The 25,110-nt window shown below is 37.9% G+C and overlaps 1 protein-coding gene across 2 annotated transcripts in view; it reads right to left on the minus strand.

Moving 5' to 3' along the window:
- Positions 1-25,110, minus strand: part of MGAT4A (alpha-1,3-mannosyl-glycoprotein 4-beta-N-acetylglucosaminyltransferase A) — a 73,195-nt gene that overhangs the window by 21,341 nt on the left and 26,744 nt on the right. For both annotated transcript variants that reach the window (XM_050332255.1, XM_050332254.1), the window contains 7 exons: positions 23,330-23,497; positions 20,687-20,827; positions 17,891-18,024; positions 7,693-7,739; positions 6,989-7,102; positions 6,301-6,376; positions 4,805-4,919 (listed from right to left, as the gene is read on the minus strand). In XM_050332255.1, coding sequence (XP_050188212.1) covers positions 4,805-4,919; positions 6,301-6,376; positions 6,989-7,102; positions 7,693-7,739; positions 17,891-18,024; positions 20,687-20,827; positions 23,330-23,497 — 795 coding nt within the window. The remainder of the gene's footprint in view (positions 1-4,804; positions 4,920-6,300; positions 6,377-6,988; positions 7,103-7,692; positions 7,740-17,890; positions 18,025-20,686; positions 20,828-23,329; positions 23,498-25,110) is intronic.

The raw sequence follows: 25,110 nt of genomic DNA on the forward strand, positions 1-25,110 counted from the left end.
CGCCAGGAGAAAGGAAAAAAAAAAACAACCCACAACCAAAAAAGAAACCCACAAAAAATCCAAACAAACAAAAAAACCCAAGCCACTCCGATACATCCAACTGCAACTAGTGAGAATAAACTAGTAAGTATTAGCTGGCTGTACCTGCACTAGCATCTTCAGTGGCCTCTCTGCATTACACTGCCCAGCCCCATGGAAGTGTTCAACAGTGGAGGCAAAGCCGCCTCACATTAATTCCTACTGATCACTGGAGCGAAGATGAACAGGCAACGCCCTGCTCCCGAGACACACCATTGTCTCCCTTCAGTAACCAAGGACAGACATCCACACATCACTTTCTGAAACGCTGTCACCACCTTCCACACAGCTCAGCACAGCTTTGCCACAGTCCCTTGTCCTTCTGTATAACACTGCATCCCTCACCTGCCATTTCTGTCTCAAGACACCACCAGCACAGCACAGCAGTTCTGCCATAGACCCATCCTCCCCCTTTTTTCTCCACAACACACTTCCTACAGCAGCTTAAAAACAGTGCTCTTCAGTGAAGTCTCTGGTAAAACAAGGTTTCAAAGCTCTGGAACCCTGACTGTCCACAGCTAGTCCTTGTGACAGAAAGCAGCCCAGTACAACTCCTGCTCCACAGATCCAACACCCAGTCCCTCTGAATCCAGATCAGCCAAGCCCTTGCTTAGTCTCTCCTAAGCAAGAGCAGCAGCAGCAGTAGCAGCCTGGCTTCCCCAGGGCGTAGCCATAGCCCAAGAACAACCAGCAGCATTTGCCAAGGGCCTTCAGTCTTGCAGCCTCCCACGCAGCAGCACGTGAGCCACAGAACCGCTGAGATGCCATCCAAATCTAGGCTACAGATTGCTCACTGGCCATCCCCAATAGGCAGTCAAAGATCAGCAAGCCAAAGAGACCTAAGCAAAAAACTGCAGTCAACACGCACTGCCTCAAAGCAAAGACAACGTGAAGGAGTTGAAGCAACGGCTCATCCTGCTGTGTGTTCACACACTTGGTACAGTACATGGGAACAGACATAAATCCAGGAGACTCTGCTGATAAAACTTCATAGGTTTCAGATTCTGGATGCATACAACCTACCACTGAAAAGAAACTTCAAAATCCAAAAGAATTAAGACTCAAAGGCAAAATATTGCTCCCTAAATCTCTAGAGATATGCAAAAATGTAGAAGACATTCTCCATATTATTTATTGATAAAAATGAGAGCCTGGAGTGAAAAAAATAATTGTGGACTACTTTCTGCTATTTATTGGGCCCTGCCAAGACTTCTATCCATTTTTCAGTCCACTTAAATGCCATCCTTAGTGAACTATTCTGTCCCTCTCAGTATTTTTTTGGCAAGTACAAGACGTACTTGAAATAAAGCACTTTGTTTGCTACAATTCTCTGAACTTCGAACACCTAAATCATTCATTTTCATTCTTCTGCATAAGAATAATTAAATACACTGAGTCTACACCAACAATAATTTATACCCACAAGTACATATTCTAACTATAGTTGATGTTTTCGATGCTTTCCCTGCTAATGATATGCAAATTACTGGCATTAAAACCAGAACTTCTTTGAAGTTATTTAAAGCTCAAATGTTTGACTTGATCTACTCTTCCCCAAACTTCAACTATGTGCACAGCTTGAGCAAAACTGTAATCAGAACAACTTAAAATAATCAGAACAACAGGCCTTAAAACATCAGGGCACAGTAAGAACTCAGAGGAACTACGTAAGACAATGTAAAGGCTGATTTCAGACTACTCCATTAACTGTTTGTGACAGCTGGCATAGCAATAGTACAGAGTACTGCAGTTCCTGTGGAAAACACTTCAGCTCACAAGCAGTTGGAAGATAAATCAATATTTCTCATAAAAAGCTAGTAGGACTTTCCTACATTCTGTCACAGGGACCGCAGTGCAAACCAGAATCCAGAGGAGCAAAAGATGCACATTCTTCCACAGAGCTTCTTAGGGAAACATCACACATCTCACACATTATTCATTAGATACTTGACAGCACTTAAGACTATGCTCTCAGTATTAAAAAAAACAAAGGAAGCAATGTCTACTCTGTGGCAGAGGTGACAGAATTCTATAATCCTGCTGTCAGCCTAAATAGCTACATTTGCCACTTTCTCATGTAGCACTTGCATAAATTAGATTTTCAGGTCAGAAATACACCATGACAAAAAAAGTTTTACCTAGCAAACTTGCAAGCTGATCAAGGTTTCCAATAGCTTACAGTGAATCAGCCACACTTCTATTTTTTTGAGATTATTTCAAAATCAGTCACATTTAGGCAGCAGCTGCCCAGAGAAGTTGGGGATGCCCCATCCCTGCAAGTGTTCAAGGCCAGGCTGGATGGAGCTCTGAGCAACCTGGTCTAGTGAAAGGTGTCCTTGCCCACAGCAGATGGGTTGGAACTAGGTGATCTTTAAGGCCCCTTCCAACCCAGGCCATTCTGTGAATTCAGTGCTCTAATTTCTCTCTTGGACGTCTATGCATAAAACTCATCCCCAGTTACAAACTACTTTTGCTCTTCCCCATAGCTATTTGCATTACCAAATAACCACAGTATCAGTCTGCATCAAGATCCATAAAGGGAAATCAGAGGTGAGGCAAACCTACATTATTTGCATGAAGTTTCCATGCAATACATGGTTACAGCACACCAGTGTGTCTCAAAGCCAAAAGTTTTAGTTGTTTTCATGAATACTAATTTTTCTCTCAAAACTTTAAAGCAGGATAAGTAGCTAAATTGGGAGAAGAAAAAAATCTAATTTAATTTTCTAGGTAGAAAACCAACATTAAGATGTGTAGCCATAGCTAAATGCATCTGAAATTCTACTGATATCATCTAATTGAAGAGAGGCAAACAAATACAATACAAGGAAACAAGAGCAGGGATGCAAGCAGCAGGAGCTAACAACTAAATTTAACTATAGCCATTTTCAGAGCCCACACTGCCCAAAAGTATATAGACACTATAGAAAAACAAGATATTTTTAAACAGTTGTGGTTTTGATTAAGCCAAGTCTCAGTATTAAGAAGTATCTACCTACTCCTTCTAACTTAGACACTGTGCCCTCTGTAGCAGCACTGAGAACAGAAAGGGGTGTGAAATACACAAATATTAAGCGAGTTAAGTGATCTGAAATACAACTGCATGGGGTAGACAGTGCATGTCCTAAACTGTTTGTTTTATGCACATTTTGATATGTTAGTCCTACAAAGTGGCGATTTGTAAGTGAGAGTGCTCCACTGCCAAATCATGCAAATGTAGAGTAACTGCAAATTACTTCTACAGCCCAGGAACAGAATTTTCCTTTAAAGTGCAATTAGGACTGGAGCTAAAATTCAAACTGTGGGTTTAGTGTTTAACTGTTCAAAAGTAAAAACAAAGTCTATTCAGATGCCAGTACTCAACCAGTCTTTGCTGACACAAGCAGAATGTTGCATGGGGCTCCCCAACCCAAGAGACAAGTCTATTTAGGGCAAAGGCTATAGCAAATTATTTAAATTTTTTATACTAGGTAGTTTCATTTCCTATTTCTCCCACCTCTCAGGCCACAAAAACAGTCCCATAATTTATTCAGCAACAGTGCATCTCTGATGGTAGCCCAAGGCAACCAAGCATTAGTTATGTGGTGGCCAGGTATATAAGGAGACTTCACTCTGCCCATTTCCTCTCCTCCTCTCCATTGTTTCTGTAGGTTCAACTGGAAGATAAGTGTACAAAGTACCATTTTGTACCCTAAAATAGCATGTATAAGAGATAATTATTGTTTTCCTTTCTTCTTCAGGAGCCCCTGAGACCCTGAAAATCAGGGAACTATTGCACATCTGATGCTGAGCTGGAAAGATAATAGTATTTATTCACATAGTGGCAGCATTCTCAGTTCTCTGTATGACCATTATGGGTCCCTGAGCTAAAAATGAAACTATTCTCTGGAAAGTAAATCCCAAGTGTAAAGATAACAAGAAGAATTTCTTGTAATCTCCATCTTACCACTTTTAAACAGATCATGATACATCACTGCAGTAATGAAATAACCTTTTTACTTGCAGAATTCCTTCCAAAATTCTCTTTCATTGCTTTCAAGTCTATTATCTCTCTATAAAAACACGTTAGTGTAAGAGCAAAGAACCATAATGTAATTTCCACAGCACCCTGGCAGTCAATCCACAACAACCTGAGATCCTGCATAACTTCTGTCCCTGTTGCCCATTGCAAATGCCAGACAGACTCCAGGTACATCTAGAAAGGAGCAGACTGTCCTAACTTCTCCCTGATGAAATAAAAGGGTGGAGATAGAGCAGGCTTTGCAACAAAGACCAACTGACGCCTGCTGATTCTTGGAAATTTTGGCACTAACACCAATGAAGTTATTTTAGGAGGAGTTAGTTCCATGTTTTTTTCTTTACTTCAGTCAGTTGTATTGTAATGACATTTTTGTTTTAACAGTAGGTAAATCAAAATAAATCATGCCTTGCAGTTTAACTGTATTTTTATAAATTATTTAACTTTTCATTATAAAAATGCCCTCTTTTCCAACAGTTTGAATTTGCCTATAAAAGCAATAAAAGTCATATAAAAGTATATGAAACAAATGAGGGGTCAAAACAACAACCATAAGTTAAACCAGAGTTTCTAAAAAAATCAATGAATTTCTACCTCTTGGTCTATTTCCAGTACAAAGACGACAGCTTTGAAGTCAAATCACTATTCATTCACAGTCTGAGGATGAATGTGTTATTTCAAACTACATACAAGTGAAAATTTTCTTACCAATGAAACCCAGCTGAGAAAATTCTAGAATCATCCAATCTTCAGAAGCGAGCTGAAGCGCAAAATTTTTTATTGTGCTGAAATAATTCTGCTTGACAACGATGTCATCTTCAAGCTGGAGGAAGGCAGCAGTGATATCAACATAAATAAAAGAAAAAAAGCCTCATCAAAGCCATAGGAAAAAGTACAGCTAGGAAATACTGGTTTAGAATATATTGTTAACACAGAGCCACATATCTCTAATCCTAGCACTGGAATAACTATTGTAGGGATCAGTCTGTTTCTTTGTGGAGAACCAATGCAGTAAGAGAATGTGTGGAGAATCCTTGTGCAGTAAAAATCTGCAAACTTATCCAACTTCTTAGCTGAGAACACTGCTTTTCCAGCTTCTTTCTTCAGAGAAAAATCATCCATGAAATAATGTCAGTCTAAGTGATATCTTCAGGAGAACAGGCAGAATATCTGTATTACTGGTACACAAACATGACTCTCCTCACAAACCTAACAGCACTGAAAGAGTTTCTCCTCTGAGACAAGAAGCTGAGACACTGCCTACAGAACTGGGATTCATTTCACCTGAGTTTAACTGCCCAAGAAAAGCACAGCTGCACAGACTAAACTAACCACCTAGTCCAGGCAGCAGAACTGCCAACATGGGATGCTACAATCCCTTTAATTCGTAACTGCAGGCCATTGTTGCATTAAGGATCCTGCTTCTCCTGTCCTTTCTCGCAGTGCATTCATGCTCTCCCCGTGTGCTGGCATTAATATTCAGTATCAAACAAGACTGTCTCATGTTGCTGGCTGCACAGCTTCCAAGAGAGCTGAGACTCCAACAGCTCTGAGATTGGAGTCAGCAGAGCTTTATGAAAACTAGATGAGACATGTGGGACTTTACACCCCAAGGACACAGTCACAAAATCTAAATAAAGATCATTAGTGCAGTGACTAAATCCACAATACCTGTAGGTAAGACTTCTACTTCAAAGCAGAAACACACGATAGGAACAATTCTGAGCTACATTAAAGAAGAATTGCTTAACTCTGTTCTTGGAAACCTCTTTAAAAAAGAAAAAAGAAAATGTGTCTATACTCAGTCATATTAAAGTGACACTGCACTTGCCTTCAAAAGAAAGTAAAAAACGGATTTTTGCTTGATTTCCACTAAAAACTATGCTGGCATTTTTCTTCCTAGGCAACTCAACAATGATTCATTTGGAGAGAAGGAAAAAAGAGTAGTTAATCTGTTTGGATTCCTTCACTTTTTTTTCCAAGCATCTTAACTCAAATAGGACAAATTATTTTCTCCTTCAGAGACAGTGAGACAGTGTTCTTCTCAAATTACTTCCTCATACACCATAACCACCATACTTAATGCCCTCCTTAAACTATGGGATCAAGTTATCTATGCTCTGTGTAAGTCTTTCTGATGTGTTTAAGATAATTTCTGGAAACTCACTTTAAAACTTGTCTCAAAATAAAGGAAAGAAATTTACCTGAATGTAATAAACCCCCTTTTTCTGGGCATACATCATAAGAAAACAATAATCCAGGTTTTGTTTTGTTCTCCATCTGAAATTAAATCAAAAGCTTAAGGTTTCTGAAAAAAGGTTATTTCAATACACACTGGCAATATAAAGTAAATCTCACTATGAAGAATGAGGCATATTAGTGAAATGTTAAGACAGTTGCTTTTGGTATTGTTCCCTCAGGAAATCCTCTGCCTGAAAAAAGGAACAAAGTTTTCACTTTACGCTTTAATACAGATATAAAACTGGTTCGATTTGAATCTGACTTTGTGAAAGCTACCTGGCATTTCACTAAAAACATATGTGCATTTTATTCAGCAACTTAGCAGGAACTACTGGGTTTTACTGGAAGTACTTCAGGAAGAAAAACAGTAAACAGAAGAGTCTTCATACAGGAATAAAAATACATCAAATCTCAGTTCTCCTCCCAAAATGTAACACTAAATTAATTCATCCAAGCATAGGCTCTGATCATCACAGAACAACACAATCAGCTGGAATGAGATGGATTCACAGAGCACTTTTAGCATCCCCACACTTGCAAGAATTACAGTAAGAAAACATTTCAAGAATTCACATCCCACTTGCCATTTTATAAACAACGAAAGTGTGGGTGTGGGAGGAGATGGGAAAAGATCTGGAGGAATAAACTTGCCTCACTCTCTCTTTTGAGTCTCCAAATGTCTCTTTCAAGTTTGTCAAGTCAGGATAGTAAGATGCAGGAGGGGCTATTACTTCCACCAAGCCAGAATTGATCTCTGTAGAAAACCTGTCAAAAGAAACATTCTAAAGTCACATGAGAGATTCTGAGCTCTGTAGACATCCGGCTTGCTTTCTGTTGGTACAGTTATCGTGTCTGGTTACAAAAACGACTTATTCAAACAAGGCATGTAGAACAGAAGCAGTAGATAAAAAAGTACTGTTTTCCTTAGCATTTCCTTCAGAGTGCTATCACCTCTCGCCAATTAGAATCAAACTACATCCTAAACATTTCTTTTGCCTTTCTTTTTTCACCACCAAGTGATTTTTTTCTATAGTTCTCTTTGAACACACAGAATACAAGGCCTTAACACAATGTCACAAATTTCCATTCATGTTAAAACAAAATAAACATAAATCTGTTTATGCTGCACCAAATAATTTAATACTATTGTTCTACAATTTGACTGAATCACTGCCTCTTAATTTGTGATCTATTACTTTTTTGCTCAAAAGTCCAAAGCTCCAAGAAACAAAAAGGCATAATCTCTTATTTCTAGAGTGGGTTTCTTTTAATTACTGATCACAACCTGATTAAGGAAAAATCAAAAAGCAAACCCACCAATAAGCTAAGAACCCCCCCATAAAACTACAACTTACTCTTTTTCCAGGCTTGCAACAACACTGTTAACATAATCAAGATCAGTCTGGAAAAAAAAACAAACATAAAAAATGAATAGAACAGTTAACAGAGGTGTATTTCAAAACAGCAAAGTATAAACACTGCAGGTAGCTGTCCTTGAAAATCACTTTCAGAGTGTAAGCTATTGGAGTAATGCAAGAACACATCACAAATGTAACTATGCCATATCTAACATGAGAAGAAGCTTTTATTTTTGTAAATAGAGAGGAATAATATTTACCTCATATCTGTACTTAACAGACAATTGCTGGATTTTCTTGCTACCTCTCATGCACTTTATGATGAAATCATCACTGAATGCTTCTGTATTCAACCTGGTTGTACACATGCATTCCAGGAAAAGAGTTTGTAACTCACGTGACTCAAAACCCTGACCTTCGTTACACTTATTAATGATTTGACATACTATTTATGCTTTTGAAAAGAAAATTTAGTCTACAAATCAACCCAGATTCTGGTGGCTCATGAGGATTCTGAAGAAAGAGCTGCCTTTGAAATGCTAGAAACAAAGAACAGTTCATACTTTTACTGATGAATTTGTGTTGCAGGGTATCATTAAAGGATTGTACACAGAGAATAAATCCCTCCCAAGCATTTCTAATCTTGTTTGATAAAGGTGCTTACCCCTTGATCTTAAAAAAATCACCAGTTCTATTTTTAAATATTAGTTTTATGAAATCCAACATAATGCCAGTGACGCACACTTTTCAAAAAGGACAACAACAACAGTGGGTTTGTTCCAAAAGCAGGTTCTAAATACCACAAGAATATACGAATAAAAAGCATTTGTCATAATATTTTCATATGTGTTTTCTTCATAAGTGCTATGCCTATTGCTGGACAGAAGTTCTAATCAGTAGATAAGGTATTCCCAACTTAAAACTCATCTTGCAGTTAATTCCATACAAGGAGACTCACAGGTCCATATGGACCTTGATAGTCACTAAGCATTTAAAATACATATATGAATTGTTCATGCACATTTAATTAATAGAAAAAAGGTCTGGAATAGGAGGGTTTTTTCCCTAATTCCCACTCTTTGTTTGTGTCCTTCACACTAAAGGTTGGCAGTTTCCCAGTCAGAGCTGCGATCACAATAGGGTCACATTAAAAAGATGAAGCTTGTAGTCTTCCAATCTCATGGGCTGCCCAGGTAAAAGGTGGATTCTCCATCCCTGGAGGTTTTTAAGATGAGACTGGATGTGGCACTCAGTGCCACAGTTTAGTAACCGCGGTGGTAGTGGATCAAGGGTTGGACTTGATGATCTCAGAGGTCCTTTCCAACCCAGTTGATTCTACGATTCATACTGTAATCTGGGTTGTCACACAAAGTCAAGAAGGTCTGGCCTTGTTCAGCTGCTCTGAACACAAGATACAGCAAACACAACTGCTGGTTTAGTAGGTTTCCTTCACTGCACCACTTCACAATCACTGCAACACTGTAGTGCAAAAGGCAATGCCACTTTTAGAATGAACAAGAACATGGAGAATAGAAGAGCTGATGCTATTTTTCACATGATCAAATGCATTAAAAACTTGGTATTTTGCCACCATTTCTAAATAAGCAGTTGTATTCCTATCTACCAGTAGCATCTGAGATTCAGAACCAGGATTTCAACACAAAACTCTTCCCCTCAGGATAGCAGGTTGACTGTCCTCTTTCCACATCAGAACTTTGTCCAGTCTAACGCTAAACAGAGTATTTGCCAACACCCTTTTGCTGTAGACATGTCCCAGGAATGTGACACTTCAAAATTAATTCACACAACATCATGAAATAAGTATGAAAATAGGCAATAAATTTGATCAAGCTGTGACTATACCCAAGGCAAGAGTTAGGTAGATAGAAGACTTTGCAGGGTAGCAATGGAAGGAAATCTGGAATAGCTAGATTAAATCTAAGGACCTTTCAAGCAGTATCAATAAATTCAGTTAATAACTTAAAAGCAACAAAAAAAAATTATTATTGACCAAAAACTATTCCCCCTTTTGAGGAAAAAAGTGTTTACTGCCTTGACAAAATAAGACATAAGGTCCTCTTTATCAACTTGCAGGACTCAAGACTACTTGTCTTCAAGAACCTTAGCAGGACAAGACAAATCCAGATTAATAAAAAGAAGTCCCCTTTTAAAGACACGTGTAACTGTTCTTTAGGCTTCCAGTGAATATCATCTGGTAGATACTAGGTCAACTTTACAACAGATATGATGAACTTTAAATCTGTTCCATGGTATCAGTGCTGCTTTTAACTATTAAAAGGAAATGTCACTGGTGATCCCATCCATGGTAGCACAACATCTAAAACTACAGTTACGAATGTTTTTATCTACCAAATCTGAAGGCACTATCAAAGTTGTAATTTTTTCTTAGTAAAACTCTTAAGGTTGAAGATTAAATAATCTCCAGGAGTTTCAGACCCATGAAAAAGAAGCACAAATGAACATTTTAAGAACAAATCCCTTTAAAGCAATTAAATGCAAAATTGTATTAGTTCCCAACCAGAGAGTTAACACTGCCAGCCACAAAGAATCTATGAATCACATGAAGCATTACAAACAAGTCTGTCCTGGTGAGTGGATCTCTGGGAACTTCACAACAAAATAAGGAAGGGTGGTCATTTCAGTATCAGCAGTTCAAATCTTTGGCCTGTTCTTTCTACCCAGGCATATGAAATTACTGATCTCCAAGAGAATGCAGTAACACTTGGAGAGAGACATCTCCCTTTAAGTGTTCCTAAAGAACAAAGATTGATCCACATCAGCATCTTGCTTCCAGCAGAGGCAGCCATGAACAGACACACAGCAAAGTGTAAGAACAGGACAAGCATGCACAACGCCTGCTTCTGCTATCACCCACACTGCAACTACCTTCAGGTTACTTCCTGAGACAGATGTGATTTTATGTATTTAATATTCCTCGGTAGACTCATCTTCAAGATACCTTTTTAGCATCCCCTTGAGCCCATCTAAACTTTCAGCAAGAAAAGAAGATTTTCTCTTAAGAGATCTGTGGAGTTTTATAAGCTTATGAACATGGCTATATCTAAGGCTTATCATATCAGCAATTTTGATAAGAAATGCATATTTTGATGCTTTGATGAAACTCTCAAAAAAAAAGCCTCAGAGTCTGTTGCGGAACACATTAAAGTTTCAGACTGTCAGTGAAATAAAATCTAAAATTTCATCAGCTTTTGTAAAATACTGTACTAGAATTCTCTGAAGTACTTTCCTCTAGTGCAAGTGAGGTTGCGCTTCAAGTTTGCAATTATTCTAGGGTTTATCTGAACAAATACTGTTATTCATAACAAACACAGAAAGAACAGAGCAGCAGTGAACTTTCCAACCTTTTTTATTGATTTTTATGAGTGTGTGCACAGCAGAGCAGCAGAATATATTAGCTAGCAGATAAAACAAGAGGTTAGAAAGTTCTGATTAACAGATAGCCAACTGTCACGCAAACCCAAGATTTCTAGTTTTAAGAATCAACCCTTTCATACTGTTAAATCCTTACTTCATTCCTTGAAGAATGACAGAGTGTGGACTGTTTCTCGAAACGTAAGAAACCCGTGGCATTTAAGACCAAAGGTTTATTTACTGTCCTAAGTGGTAGATGCATAGAAAAAGAAAAAAGGTGCAATCACAGAGTATCTCAAGTTAAAAAGGACCCACAAGGATCGTCAAGACCAATGCCACTCACAGGACTACCTAAAACTAAGCAATATGACTAAGGGCATAGTCCAGACACCTCTTCAACTCTGCCAGCCTTGGTGCCATGACCGCTTCCATGGGGAACCTGTTCCCATGACTGACCACTCTCTCAGTGAAGAAAATTTCCTTAATGTCCAGTCTGAACTTCCCCTGATGCAGCTTTATACCATTTCCCTGTGTCATGTCACTGGTCACCAGAGAGAAGAGATCAGCACCTTCCCCTCCGCTGCCCTCTCAAGGAAGTTGCAGACTGTGATGTCACCCCTCAGTCTTCCCTTCTAAGTTTAACAAACCAAGTGACCTCAGCTGCTCTGCCTAAGTCTTGCCCCTGAGGCCTTTCATCATCTTGGTAGTTTATCTAGGCTGTTAGATTATCCAGATCTTAATTCTTAAATGAAATCTACTAGAAGTAATTCTTTACTAATTCAAGACCACCTTTCAGAAAAAAACAAAAAAAAAATCTCTGGGAAACAACCATAGTGTGGTCATTTCACTGCTTACTAATTACTACAATTTTATTTGATCTTTCATCATCCCTGTAGAATAGGGGTGGGGTAATTTTACCATGCATTTCAAATAATAACAAACAATGCAAAATTACAGCCTTCAGAAAAGGCAAAGAAAACATACTTGTTGAAACAGTGGAAGCACATATGAATATAATAACCCATATACGAGGTACTAAAACTTACATAGGAAAAAACAGCCACTAAAGTGGCATTTGGACCTATTTTGGGATATTTATTCAGTGAAAAAAGAAGCCCTTAGGAATAGAAGTGCAGCAGTGGCTTCCAGTGGTTGCAGTGGCATAGGGATATAAATAAAGCCTAGGGAAAAAAGGTAATAATATCTTTTAGAGTTCAACAAATGCAGCTGAAAAAAAAATTATTTTCAGGAATACAGTGTCTGCTTTCAAACCCGAAGCAGCGAGTTCAAGTTAAATACAGGGAACATGAGAACAAGATGCAAAGCAAAAACCAGGAATGAGAATACTGTCATAACACAGCCATCTAATATTACATAAGCAAAACGTAGCCTGTGTCCTACATGAGCTAATGACTTCATCCCTCCCTTACTGAAAGCCTCCACTCTACCACACAGGCAAGAAATATCTTTCTCTCTCTAGTAATTTCTCTGATTAACCCAATTCAGTCCAGGACAGGGTTTCACAGTGTAAAAGCCTTTGGCAACAATAGTAGGAATACAAAAATACTCCTCTGGTTTCTCCCTGCCCCTGTGCCCTGCATGCCAGCTCCTCAATCGTGAAGGCACAAGCCACGTGGATTGTGCTGTGAAACACAACACTGCATCAGAGAACGAGGTTAGCTCTTACGAAGGCTAGAAGAGCAAAAAACATCAAAGGACAATTCAAAACAGGACATTCAGATGCAAGTTATGATAGTGTCATACAGCCTCCTACTAGTTCTGTGCATATTGCAGATGAAGCCTGCTTTGTGGAGTCTGACAGAAAGCAGCATATGCGGCCTTGCAACATGGAAAACTTTTCCTTGCCCTTGAGGGAGCCAGTAAATCCTTGCAAAGGTTTGTTTTCCAGAAGACAGTCAAAAGTACCCTTCAACAATATGTGCTGTTTATTTGGAAGAAGGAAGGAATTTGTCCTCATTATTTTTAGGTCAAGGCAGATCAACATAGAAAAATATGGCATTGTTGTCCAAAATTCGAAAGTGTCAATTCAGTCAGCCATAGAGATATGAAGTCACCTGCTGCAATGCTTCTGAAGCAAGGTTATTACTGATACTTCCCATTTCACAAATTCCCTAGATGTCCCCACAGGGATCAGATACAACTCTGGCTACTAATAATTCCCTTACCAGAAGCATCAAGTAGTTAATTGGCCCAGGTGCATCTCAGAAAGCATCTTAGATAAGCATTTCAGTCATTCAAGACTAGGGCTTGAGAAAAGAGCAAAATCCTGAATTTTATCTGTGTGCTGAGATACTAAATTTGTCTTGGGTACACTGAAAGTTTCAAATCATGTCAAGGATCTTTTCTTAGATCGAAGAAAGATTTTTTTATCACTGGTTTAATTCCTTATAGAAACTTTGATAGTCACTGACATAGAAAGAGGAGCATAAAATCTGATGTTGGTGCCCAGTATCAGCAGTCCATACTCTCTGGGTACCAAAGACAAGGTGTCAGAGAAGCAGGTATTGCAATAACAGCCTAAATATCTCAAAATTCCCACTGACAGCTCAAACTACCTTTTCAGATACAAGAGTTGGCAGTGTATCTAGAAGGTGTGTTCACCCTGGTCAGCTTAGAGTGAGATGTCCAAAAAAAAGGCTACCATCTGTGGAGGCCTTTATTATTTGGTGAAGATAATGTATCTTTTGGTACAACAGCTTTGCCTAGCTTTTATTCTTTTTAATATATATATATTACATACATACATATGTATGTACATGGCAAGATCTACTGGTCTTTCTCCAACTCAAGATGCACAGTCAGATCTTTTGAGGACTAGGAACACGCTCTTCAGGGCAGCTCCAGGAAGGGCAGCTCACAAGTTTTCAACAATTAGCAGAAAGCATGAAACATCTGTATAGCTGGGCTGATGCTAATACATCTGGGTTGTGAGCAGGACAGAAAAAATGCTCTTTCGTTTTCTATCAAGAGAGCTGCTTATCAAAGAGAACTATAATCCAGGCCCAGAGAAAAAAGAGGTGAAAATACAGGCTTGTTTACTTTGTGGAGAGGTTTTACATATTGCACTGCAGTGTTAATTCCTACAAAACAGGTCCAGCAAGGTTTGACCCAGTACGTACACCCAGTGCTTAATTTGCCAAGGCTTTGTTCATACAGCACACAGGATGGTACCTCGCTGGGTGCTTGTGTCACACTGACCCAACCAGCACAGAAACTTTTCCAAAGAAATAATAAAGACTCCCCACAAAAGGAGCACAGGGAAAACACTATTGAAGATCAACATAATTTAGCAGCCACTGTTTACACAGAGAGATGACACAGTGACAGCAAAAGATAATCAAGATATACAAGTTTTCGAGCTTAAGTGAACTGTATATACCTGACACAACAGAGTAAGATTTAAATAGGCAATATTCAAGAAAGTGTAGTATGTGGCCTAGTGCTCCAAGAACAAATGGCTGGGTAATCATTACCTAGTCAGATGTAATCAGCACTGTACAGAAATAGCAAAATGCTTTTGTATACACCTGTAGCATCATGACGTTTTTGGTCAAATCAAGGGGTTTATAGTCTTTCCAGTACACACTGATTACTGTTTGTACAAAGGACTGTGCTAAGTGCAATCTCTGATTAATGAAGTGGACTGACAATAATACGTGATATATTTAGAACAAGTCTAAGATGCATTTTCTTCGTAGAAAATGTCTCCACAGAAAGAAAAAAATGAACTGTTTAGATACCAGAAAAGTATTTTAATTTCTCTCGTATTCAGTAGTGCCTGTATATACATGTCTGTTCTGTTATGATCATGTTAAGTACTTCAAAACCATGGTTCCCATGTTCCTTACAAACCCTATTAAATAAAAATACTAGGCAACAATTTTCATCTAGTTCATAGTTCATCGAGTTCATAGTTTCTTAAACCTAGAGTCTGAAAGCAAATTCTCATACAGAGCAGGTTTACGAGATGTGAATCGTTTGTTTTCAAGTCATCTGATGAACTAGCTACATAGTGAGGAGGAATAAAAAGATTTTGAGGTAAAGGGGTATAATGAATCATGCCTATTTATTAGTCATCCTAATGAATACCTGCAAATTATTCTGCAATAACGTTATTTTAACAAACTGGAGAACACAGACATATGTCAGTTACAAGGACAATTGTACAGTTTACTGTCAAGCAATTCTAACAATTATTTAAAGTGGTGAATAGATATCACATTAGCTGAGACATTTTAGAATTCCTTGAACTTCCAGTATGGAAATTTACTGTGTATAATTATATTACTGAGAAATATCCATACAGTAAATTTATTTAGCAACCATAATGCATCTATATTTACTAGATCATCTGTTTACACTGTTGATGCTGTTTGCAGAAGGCCATTAGCCTTCTAATTTGTTTTCTAGTAAAAAATGAAATTACAAGAAATTAGTGAGATTGAACTACTAAAGAATTAGCAGTATTAGAAGAGTATTTTAGGATGCTTGCTTCCAGCAATGCTTTTTAAACACTGTTAATTTGATTTCTCAAATAAAGATAGCAAGAAAAATACTAAAATCCCTTTAAAATACTATTTTTCACATAATTTTCCCATAAAAACATTTTTTTTTAAAGTCTTGTGCCTTTTTTATTGTTGGTACAAGCTATAGACAAGACACAGTAATTTTAAGCTCATTAGCAAAATTACATAACCTAACGCTATGACCATTTCTTGCTGTAGTTTAACTGCACATATGTTTGAGGAGAGGCCATACCTTTTTTCAGAAACTTTTGCCATTATTTTTAGTACAAGAGTTGGTCAAAGTTCTAATGTATTTTTAAATAAGCCTTCATTATTGCACATAATAATGACAGCAACAGTCTCATGAATTTTAGGCTAGGATACCTCACAGACAAAGCTATTTAAAAGATAAAGCCTTTCCTTCTGTTGAAGGAGAAACAGAAGTCTACCAGAGGAGTAGGCCTTCCTTCAAATAGCCAGAGAAAATGCTTAATAAACCTACACTTTTCATCTTGCAGAAGGAAGCTGAAATATATAGCATTAATCAGAAAAAGCACAGCATAGTTTAGGATGAAGTATTTAATGTACCATATTAATCATTCAGAGAGCTCCCTGCAGCAATTACAAAACAAACTATAAGAACTTAAGAAAATATAAGATGTGGTCAAAGAAATAGTAAGGCAGGGAAGATATAAAATTGCATGGGGTAAAGAAAGAGAAATGCAAATCTAGGGAATGGTGATAAGAGAATAAGAATTTAAACTTTGGTCCTTCAGATTTTCCCAGACGTTCATGGCATGCAATGCCCAAAGCAGGTATATGAGTAAGCAGGTATTACTGCTCTCAGAAAGGTGGATACAGAGATAAGACAGAGAGGGTAACTGTATCCCACTCCAGAGCAAACCACACAATTCTCCATGGGCACAGAATCAACAGCTCCCATGTTAAAACGTTCCACTCCTTTGCAGTCACTTCTGCAGAATCATTCCCAACATGAAAGAGAATTTCACACCACCTCAAAGGAAGAATGTTATTTAGCTATGGTAAACTTGGGTATAACAATATGGTTCGTTTAAGGCAAACAGAGAATTGTGCAGTTGGGGACACTGTCACTCCTATTCCAAGCCATGCAGAGGACAGAGAATCCAATGATAACAGACTTCATAGCTCAGACCTCCTTAAGCAAAACAAACAAAACTTTGGTTTTACACCTTAGAAGGATACCACACTAAAAGGCAATAAAATTTGTCCAACTAATACAGTGAAGAAAAACATAGCATTCCAGTAATTCAGAATGAACTGTTCCCTTGATTCTCTCAACTGTCAGTTTTTGACTATCAAGAAAAAGAAAATAGAGCCATTTACATTAGAAAACACTAAGAAACAGCTCTCAGATACAAGTAAAAAGTTTACAAACTTTTCAAGGAAAGCTTTGAAATATGATGATAATAGGCATTTTAATACTTGTAGTTCTGTTTTTCCACTGATTCATCTCTGAATGGACATTGGTTCCCAGAATTAAAACCATTTTCAGTTATAATTGGGGGTTTGAATTTTCATCTGTGGCTCTCATAAATGACTGTTTCAGTAAAGCACTACACTGTTAGATGGATGAAGGTCAAACACATATATACACATTTCCCACTGTCCAAATCACACTTCTGAGAAAAGCACAGAGAACAAAATAGGTACATGCAATTGCCAGCATCCAACTGAATTATTTCTGAAAGCACTCTACCAATTTCCTAAATTTGATTTCCACTAAATCAGAGCCAAACTGAACAAACAGTCCAATTGAACACTGAATTAATCCATTAAAAAGGTCTGGGCTTCAAACATCCACATTGTCCAGAAAATAAAATCAGTAACAATCTGTGCCTAACATCTCAGACTGGAGCACTCATCTGACAAAGGCCTGGGCAGTAGCATGAAGGACATGGGAAGAATCCTCCCCTTGGACACCAGAGTTCCTTAGCCATTATTTTGATGTTGAAGGACTAAGGTGATTAGCACATCTTTGTCACTAGGTATAAGCATAAGAAGAACTGCAAAATAACCAATCCACTAAACCATGTCCACCATTCCCTTAATGAACAGACAAAGCTGAGCTCTTCAGGATTGTTTCTCAGAAACCCAAGATGGACACTTATTCCTTTTCCTGGAAGAAGACAGTCATCTGTCTACATTTTGAAGTAGATCCTCATCAGTTCCTGAAAGGACTGTTACTTGTAATTAAAGGTAGGTTAGAAATTGTGTAAGAATATTTAAGCAATTACCTCTCCTATAAAGACAACCATAACACAATCCAGTTTTTCTTCAGGGGACAGCTTATCAATAAGGGAGTGGAGAGTTTCTGTAAGGTAAGACTTGACTTTTCTTTTCACTGTAGGTATTCCCATTACAATGGAAACTGAAATCAAACAAATCAGAAATGTACTTTCAGTGATTTCATACACAAGACAGAAAACAAAAACCTTGCAATAAAACATTGCTTAAGAAATGTAAAGAGTTAAAGGGTCAAGACAACACTAAAAATAAAGACAACATAATTAAAAATAGTTTAAAAATATACCACCCATCATCAGGAACATGATTAACATAATCACCACCAATGCTCAGAACAAACACAGCAAACAAAAAGTAATCCTGGACATGACAGATTATTGCACAGGTGTGTTGGGCTGATCCTGACTGGACATCAGGGACCCACCAAAGCTGCTCTATCACTCTCCTCCTCAGCTGGACAGGGGAAGAGAAAAATAACAAAAGGCTTGTGGGTGGAGATAAGGGCAGGGAGAGGTCACTCACCAGTTACTGTCATAGGCAAAACAGACTCACGGAAATTAATTTATTACCAATCAAATCAGCCTAGGGTAATGAGAAATAAAAATAAATCTTAAAACATCTTCCCCTTTACTCATCCCTTTTTCCTGGGCTCAACTTCACACCTGATTTCTCTACCTCTTCCCCACCAGCAGCACAGAGGTCAGAAAACACAGCCTGCAGTCAGTTCATTATTCATGGTCTCTGCCACTTCTTTGTCCTCGAGGGGAGGACTCCTCACACCCTTCCTGTGTTCCAGCATGGGGTCCCTCCTCCTTCTGCACTGACCTTGGTGTTTGCACTTCTCTCTCCTCTCTCCAGCTCCAATTGCCCTTGCACAGTTTTTCCCCCCTCTTAAATCTGTTGTTCCACTGGTGCTGGTCTGGTTGTCAGTAAGCTGCTGGCATCCTCGCACAGAAGCCACCCCTGTAGCCCCCTTGTTACCAAATGTTGTCACACAAACCCCAATACAATAGAGAATAATCAACAACCACTGTATTAATCAGATAAGGTTCACCAAGTCTTAGAGAGTGATTAAACTTCAAAACTTAAGTTTTATTTTCCAACTGACATAACCGTTCTTCACAACTCAAGTTTTTAACTTCTCAGAAGTCATCTTTAAAAAAAAAAACCAAACTACTGCTGAAAAACTATTACTTTCCTTGCACCTGCTTTTGGTTCTTCTAGAAAAACAAGTCCAGGGCATCAGAACTGCACAGAAATCCTCAACAAAATTTCTTGTCTCTGGCAAAGGCACCTCAAATGCAAAGCAATACAGCCCCAGCTGTATCAACAGTATCAATACTATTAACACCATCTTTCAGCTGACCGTTTGACTGCCGTGTTCCTTAACGTTTCCACACTCTTTCTTCTGCATCCTACCCTGAACAAAGGGCTGGTTACCTACTGGGAACACAGCAGGTAACAGCAGGAACTCAGTAAAAGGATGAAGCAGACTTCATGAAGTCAGCACCAGCATTCTGAGCCCCCTACGCGAAATGATTTACCACATCATAAATATATTAAATCAAGCAACTATTAATAATGTTGTTTATCCTTCCATATAGAGCCCACTTTGCCTAGCAACAACACATTAACAAGCTCTGAATTTTTAAAACAAACACTCAAATAATCACAGTGACCAGGAAAGGGAAAGATGGGAAAATAATTTAAAACTCTGAATTTCCTCTCACTGTTTAATTAAATAAATAAACCTGATACCAACTTTTATTTTGTAACTCCAAATTTCTGTCATATATTCTCAGTGGGATATAATACAGGCTTCACTTAAAACAATAAAGAGATATTAGATTTTTCCTCCCTGGATAACATCAAAATAAAAGGTGGTTATAGTCAGAAAAATAAATCGATGGCTCAAGCCCACACATTTGTCATGGAGGCATGCCTTCTGTTAAAAGAAGGAACAATCAAACTTACTGAAGTAGCAAAAATAATACAGGCTAATGCTTGTTTCAAAAGCAAGGAGGGGAAGGAAAAAGAAAAGAAGGATCTAGTGGACAATAAGAGAAGTCTTTCAAGTCAGGTAGCACAGAGAGAAACAAGGATTTATTGGTGCAGCCTTCAAGCTCAGAGACACACACACACTTTGAGGTATTATCAGGTTGGTTTGGCTATATGCTCAAGAGTGGGATTCCACGTAGCTATCCTAATGGCCAAAGCTCAGAATTGGTGAGAAATAGGGGAAAAAAAAAAAGAAAAAAAAAAAGGAGATCAACAGTATTGCAGCACAACACTGATTTTTTGTTCCCCTCCAATGACTGCCCAGATTTTATTCATGCAATTATATCTGATTATGCTAGTTCTTTCAACTCTAAATTTATACATTGAAATATACTGTTGAGAACAACAGAAACATCAACACTAAAATAATTGTATCCATGTATGGTTGCCCCAGAAATCTGAAAAGCCAAAGGGATATATCCATTAGCAGTTCAAAATCTGTAATGCTCGAGCTTTGTATCCTTTTAAAAACAAAATATTCATCCAAACTAAATGCTTCTTAACGTGTACTTTAACAGGGCAGGGGGTGTGACTGAGGCTACGTAGAAAAGAGCAAAGCTGCAGCCAAGCTCCTTTCATCTTGAATTCAGTGCAATTTCAAAGGATATCAGTATCACACAAGTTAAATGAGATGTCCTTGATCTACCAAGTAATGCAGTAAATTATATTTCTAAAACTGGAAAGTCCTCCAGATATAAAACATGAAATAACCATACTTATCAGCTTACCTCCCGTCCTTCCAAGGCCAACCTGCACTGAGGGTTGAAGGCTTCCTTCATTTTTCAACAAATGAGGCAAATGGTAATAGATATTTGGCACTTGAAGAGATTTTCTACTTGTTAGCTCTTTCAACAATTTCAGCGTCTCATCTGCAAACGTACAGGAAATCAGTAATGCAGAAAACAGTATGAAGCCTTAAGAAATGATAAACATAACAGAATTCCAAGCTCGGTCCTAACAGCAAGCCAGAATGAATTATACACTTTTCTGAGCCATTACATCTTGTGCACAAAGGAAGTCTTTTCTTATTTTGATTTTTTAATACAGAATGGCCAAGACTCTTTTGCACCTCTAACCTTGCTATAGATATGTAAGATTTACAGAAGTGAATTTACAGAAGTAAAGGATGCTCTACTTCTTTGGGGATTTGATGAGTTTGTGGTTGAGGGTTTTTTTAAATGAATCAAAATGGGTGGTTTATTTATCTAGATTATTTTTTACTTGCACTTAGAGAGCTCATCGCCATGCAGTGACGCCACCGCAAATAACTTTTCAAAGCTACAAATACATATTGGAACACACGGCACAAACAGATTCAAAATAAAAATAGCATTAAATATACAATTGAGATTTTGAGTATTCCTGCAAAAAAAAAAAAGCTAATACGAATTTAATTTATCCATTAGAGCACTTAAAATAATTCTTGCTCTTTCTGGAGTAACTGCCTCTCAGGATGTCCAGGTGGCTCTCAAAGTTGCAAATAACAGTCTTTAAATTCCCCTGCTGTGCATGTTGATTTTCTTGCATCAAGTGTGAAAACAACTCATTTCAAATGACACATATGATAGCATATGGATCTTTGAAAACTTATGGGCTTTATAATATCAAGTTAAGTAAAAAACTGTACTCAAGGTTTCTAAGATAAAATTGTGAAGATGTGAGAAAAGAAATGCCATAAATGTAATTCCTCTCAGATCCTGAGTGCAGCTTCTACAAAGATAGAAGAGTTTTGTTATGGATTTGGGTTCGGTATGTTTTGGGATTTTTTTGGCATTTATTTTTGTGTGAAACTAAATTCCTAACCTCTTCAAATCTTGAAAAGCAGCTTGTAAATACATGCCATAAGTAGAGATGCTTATTTTAATAGACTCCAATACAGGTATATTTTACTTTTCCTGCCAACGTTTCTTTTAGCTTCAGCTGCAAAAACTGGAACAAATTCTGTCAAAGAATGACAGCTCTGTGTATGAATCAATAAAGATCTACATAAAACAATCCAGAACTCTTCCAGCTTCAAAGACAAAAAATACTGTATAGTATTATGTATATTTAAGTATATTAAACTTAATACAAATCTATCTAATATTATGCACTGAGCACAAAAGTTCAGGAATTCCACTTCAGCTGACTTCCCATCATGGCCCAGGGGAAAAAGAGGAGGTCCATCCCAGTTGGGATCCAGATATGGTAGAATGTAAAAAATGTGAATCAGTATCAGAAAAGAATAACTTCCTATCACTGTATTGCCTATAAACAAGCTAAGTAATTTTTAGAAATAAATGTGGTAATAACTTAATCCTAAATCTAGAATCAAAATTACTTGACTTCATCCATGGTTGCTCACTTTAACAGCAAAAGCATACACACAGAACAGGAAGAAAACATTTACAGCCTACGTTAAATGTACCCCTTATCCATACAATTCCTAGAGATCCAGGGGACTACTGGGATCAGGATGGACAGGCCATTAGTATAGGACAGCAATTCATCATTAGTGTCAGTACCATTCACCCACCAAAAAATTCTATAGAAAATAGTAGCCCATAGAACAAATATAAGTAGAAAACTGGTTTTTGACTTGTAAAACTCTTTGGGTTTAAATTCCTCATTAGGGAAACACAGTGAAATTTCTGGATTTTACTAAATCAGGTCTCTTGTCAGAAACTTTATATTTATTTGTTATTCATTTTCCATCTAGAAATGAATATTCCAGAGTGAATAAAGCAGTAACAGTGTGATTTTAGAAGTTAACTGCAATAACCTGGTGAGTAGTGCAAGGTCATTCTCTGATACTGCCATACACAGCTCTCTAAACTTCAGTATCTGTCTCCAAAATGATTAAAAACTTCCAGAAGACTTTACGAGTTTAACATTTAATCACTACTTATTGAAAAGGCTATTACCCGTTCTCTTACAAATCGTAACAAATACCTTAGTCTGCATGTTTTTACATCTTCCAACTGACTTTTAAACCTACTTGAATTGTTTCAAGTTCATCCATTTCTTCTGTTTGCTCACCTTTCCCCTCAAACTCTATTTAAAAAGTCATGTAAACAATTGTTAAAATATATACAATATGTTAAATAAGTAACCAAGTTACCAAAAGTTCCAGCCTTAGGAGCTAGGTGTGAAGTAAGTATTCATTCCCCAAAGTCATAAGAATGAAGGGTGGGTGAACCACTAAGAGCAGAAATTGGAAAAAAACCATAAACCAAAAAAATCTACACCAGATATAACATGCTAGACATTCTTCATTCACGCTGCTGAACAGTTTCATTTGGCTTTCTTGGTAGCAATTTCTTATTCTATAGTAATAAGAAGAGGTATTGGCGTTGCCGAGTCATTAAAAATGTCTCAATCACAGCACGTACCTGAAAAATTATTCATTGCGTTCTTACTCCCATTTGTTTCTGCTACTGCACGCCTGAACTGCTCCAAGATAGCGTTCAGCTCCGAGGAGCGCTGCAGAGTGCGATGCTCAGCTATACGAAGACGTTCCTTCAAAGCATGAAATTCCCGCTGATATGCAATCAGCTTTTCTGGAGAGGAAAAAAAACAAAAAAAAAAGATGATCCTGGTTATTTTCGGAAACAAACACCTACCGACAGCTCAGCTGTGCGGCACCTGAAATCCAACCAAGGAGGGCTCAGCCCAGCACAATCCCACCAGAGGGAAGAGCTCCATCAGACAGGGATGCAAAGCAGGCACTGCGGGGAGTATACCACTCACCACAGCCACGGACAACCTTTCAGTCCCTATTACTCAGCACCACAAGGCAATTCTGAAACTATTCTTGGGACACCCACAAACCCTTTCTTTTAAGAGGGCAAATGGGAGTGGTCCCTTACAAAAGCACAGGTTAAGCCTTTTTGAAAGACCCCTTTGAATAGTTTGTAAGAATGAGTGGAACTTGACAGTATTTCAGACATATCAATTTCAAACCCAGGTTTTAACCTGATGATACGGTCAATGCCTGAGAACTGAAGAACAAAACTTTTAATCAAAATTCTGCTAATGTTAGTACATACAGGTATTCTTTGTAAAGGGGGGCAAAAGGGAGAGGGAAACAGCAAAACTGATTTGCTGATATGTTCCCTATACCCTTTCCACCAGCAAAGTAAGTGTGTCTGGATTTTCCATCCTTCCTTCTTCCTTCTATTGATAATCTCCCCAAATCTCCTGCTCACCATCATCACTATCACTCTCCTTCAGCCAATCCACAGATATGGAGTATCTTCAGTGATTTTATACCCCACAATCAACATTCTGACCACTCAGCTGATGTCCACAGACATATCTTTTTTGTTATTTACCTGTCCATTCCTAGACTTTTAGTACTGCAATGGTAGGGAAGCAAAAGTTCAGCAAGCAATTTGAATCTCTCCCTGTTGCTACATTACAGTAACATAGAGGGTAAAAAAGGAATTGGAGTCAACTTTTCCTTGATAATAAGGCTGCTTTTCCTCATTTTCTTTCAATTTACACTTCTTTTTCATTTTTTTGTAGCTGGGATGTACTGTTCTGATTATGTTTAGAAAACATAATTAACTAAAAAGCCCCGTTTTGAAGACAGAAAAATAAAAGCACAGTTCACTACCTCTTAAAAACATTTCCCTTGCCAGCCTTATTTTCCTTTTTTCATTAAAACCAAATGGTTATTGCTTTTGTGCCAACAAACCCAGAACACAGATGCTGGCCCACAACACGGTGCTAGGCACACAACACACAGCTGACTGAATCCAGACTGCCATTTGAAAGAGGACCTGGTGCTTTAGTCTGCAGCACTGAGAAAACCAGGAAAATTTTTCTGAGTTTCTGGCATGTGGGACATCCTTACTTGCCAGTGATAACTAACAAAGTAGTTCTGTCCTTCCAGTCCTGATGCTTCCAGTGAACCGTACTGGTATTGATTTATGGTACCATTTATGGTACTTGAGATCTCAAAAGCATTGATTACAGTAAGAAATACCAGACAACAAGTAGTCAACTCCTCATGGTTGCTTCAACCAGTAGATGCATCTGGGTTAAAGAAGTTACTCTAAAAGATGCATAAAGTCCTGACAAAAATGTATGACTGATATTTTTTTGTAAAGTAGGTCACAATATTATTCGGTCAAGTAAAACCAGAAAATGCTAACATTACAAATACAAT

Source organism: Myiozetetes cayanensis, unplaced genomic scaffold, assembly GCF_022539395.1.
Source record: "Myiozetetes cayanensis isolate MyiCay16 unplaced genomic scaffold, myiCay2020 scf5-8, whole genome shotgun sequence".
Lineage (NCBI taxonomy): Eukaryota > Metazoa > Chordata > Aves > Passeriformes > Tyrannidae > Myiozetetes > Myiozetetes cayanensis.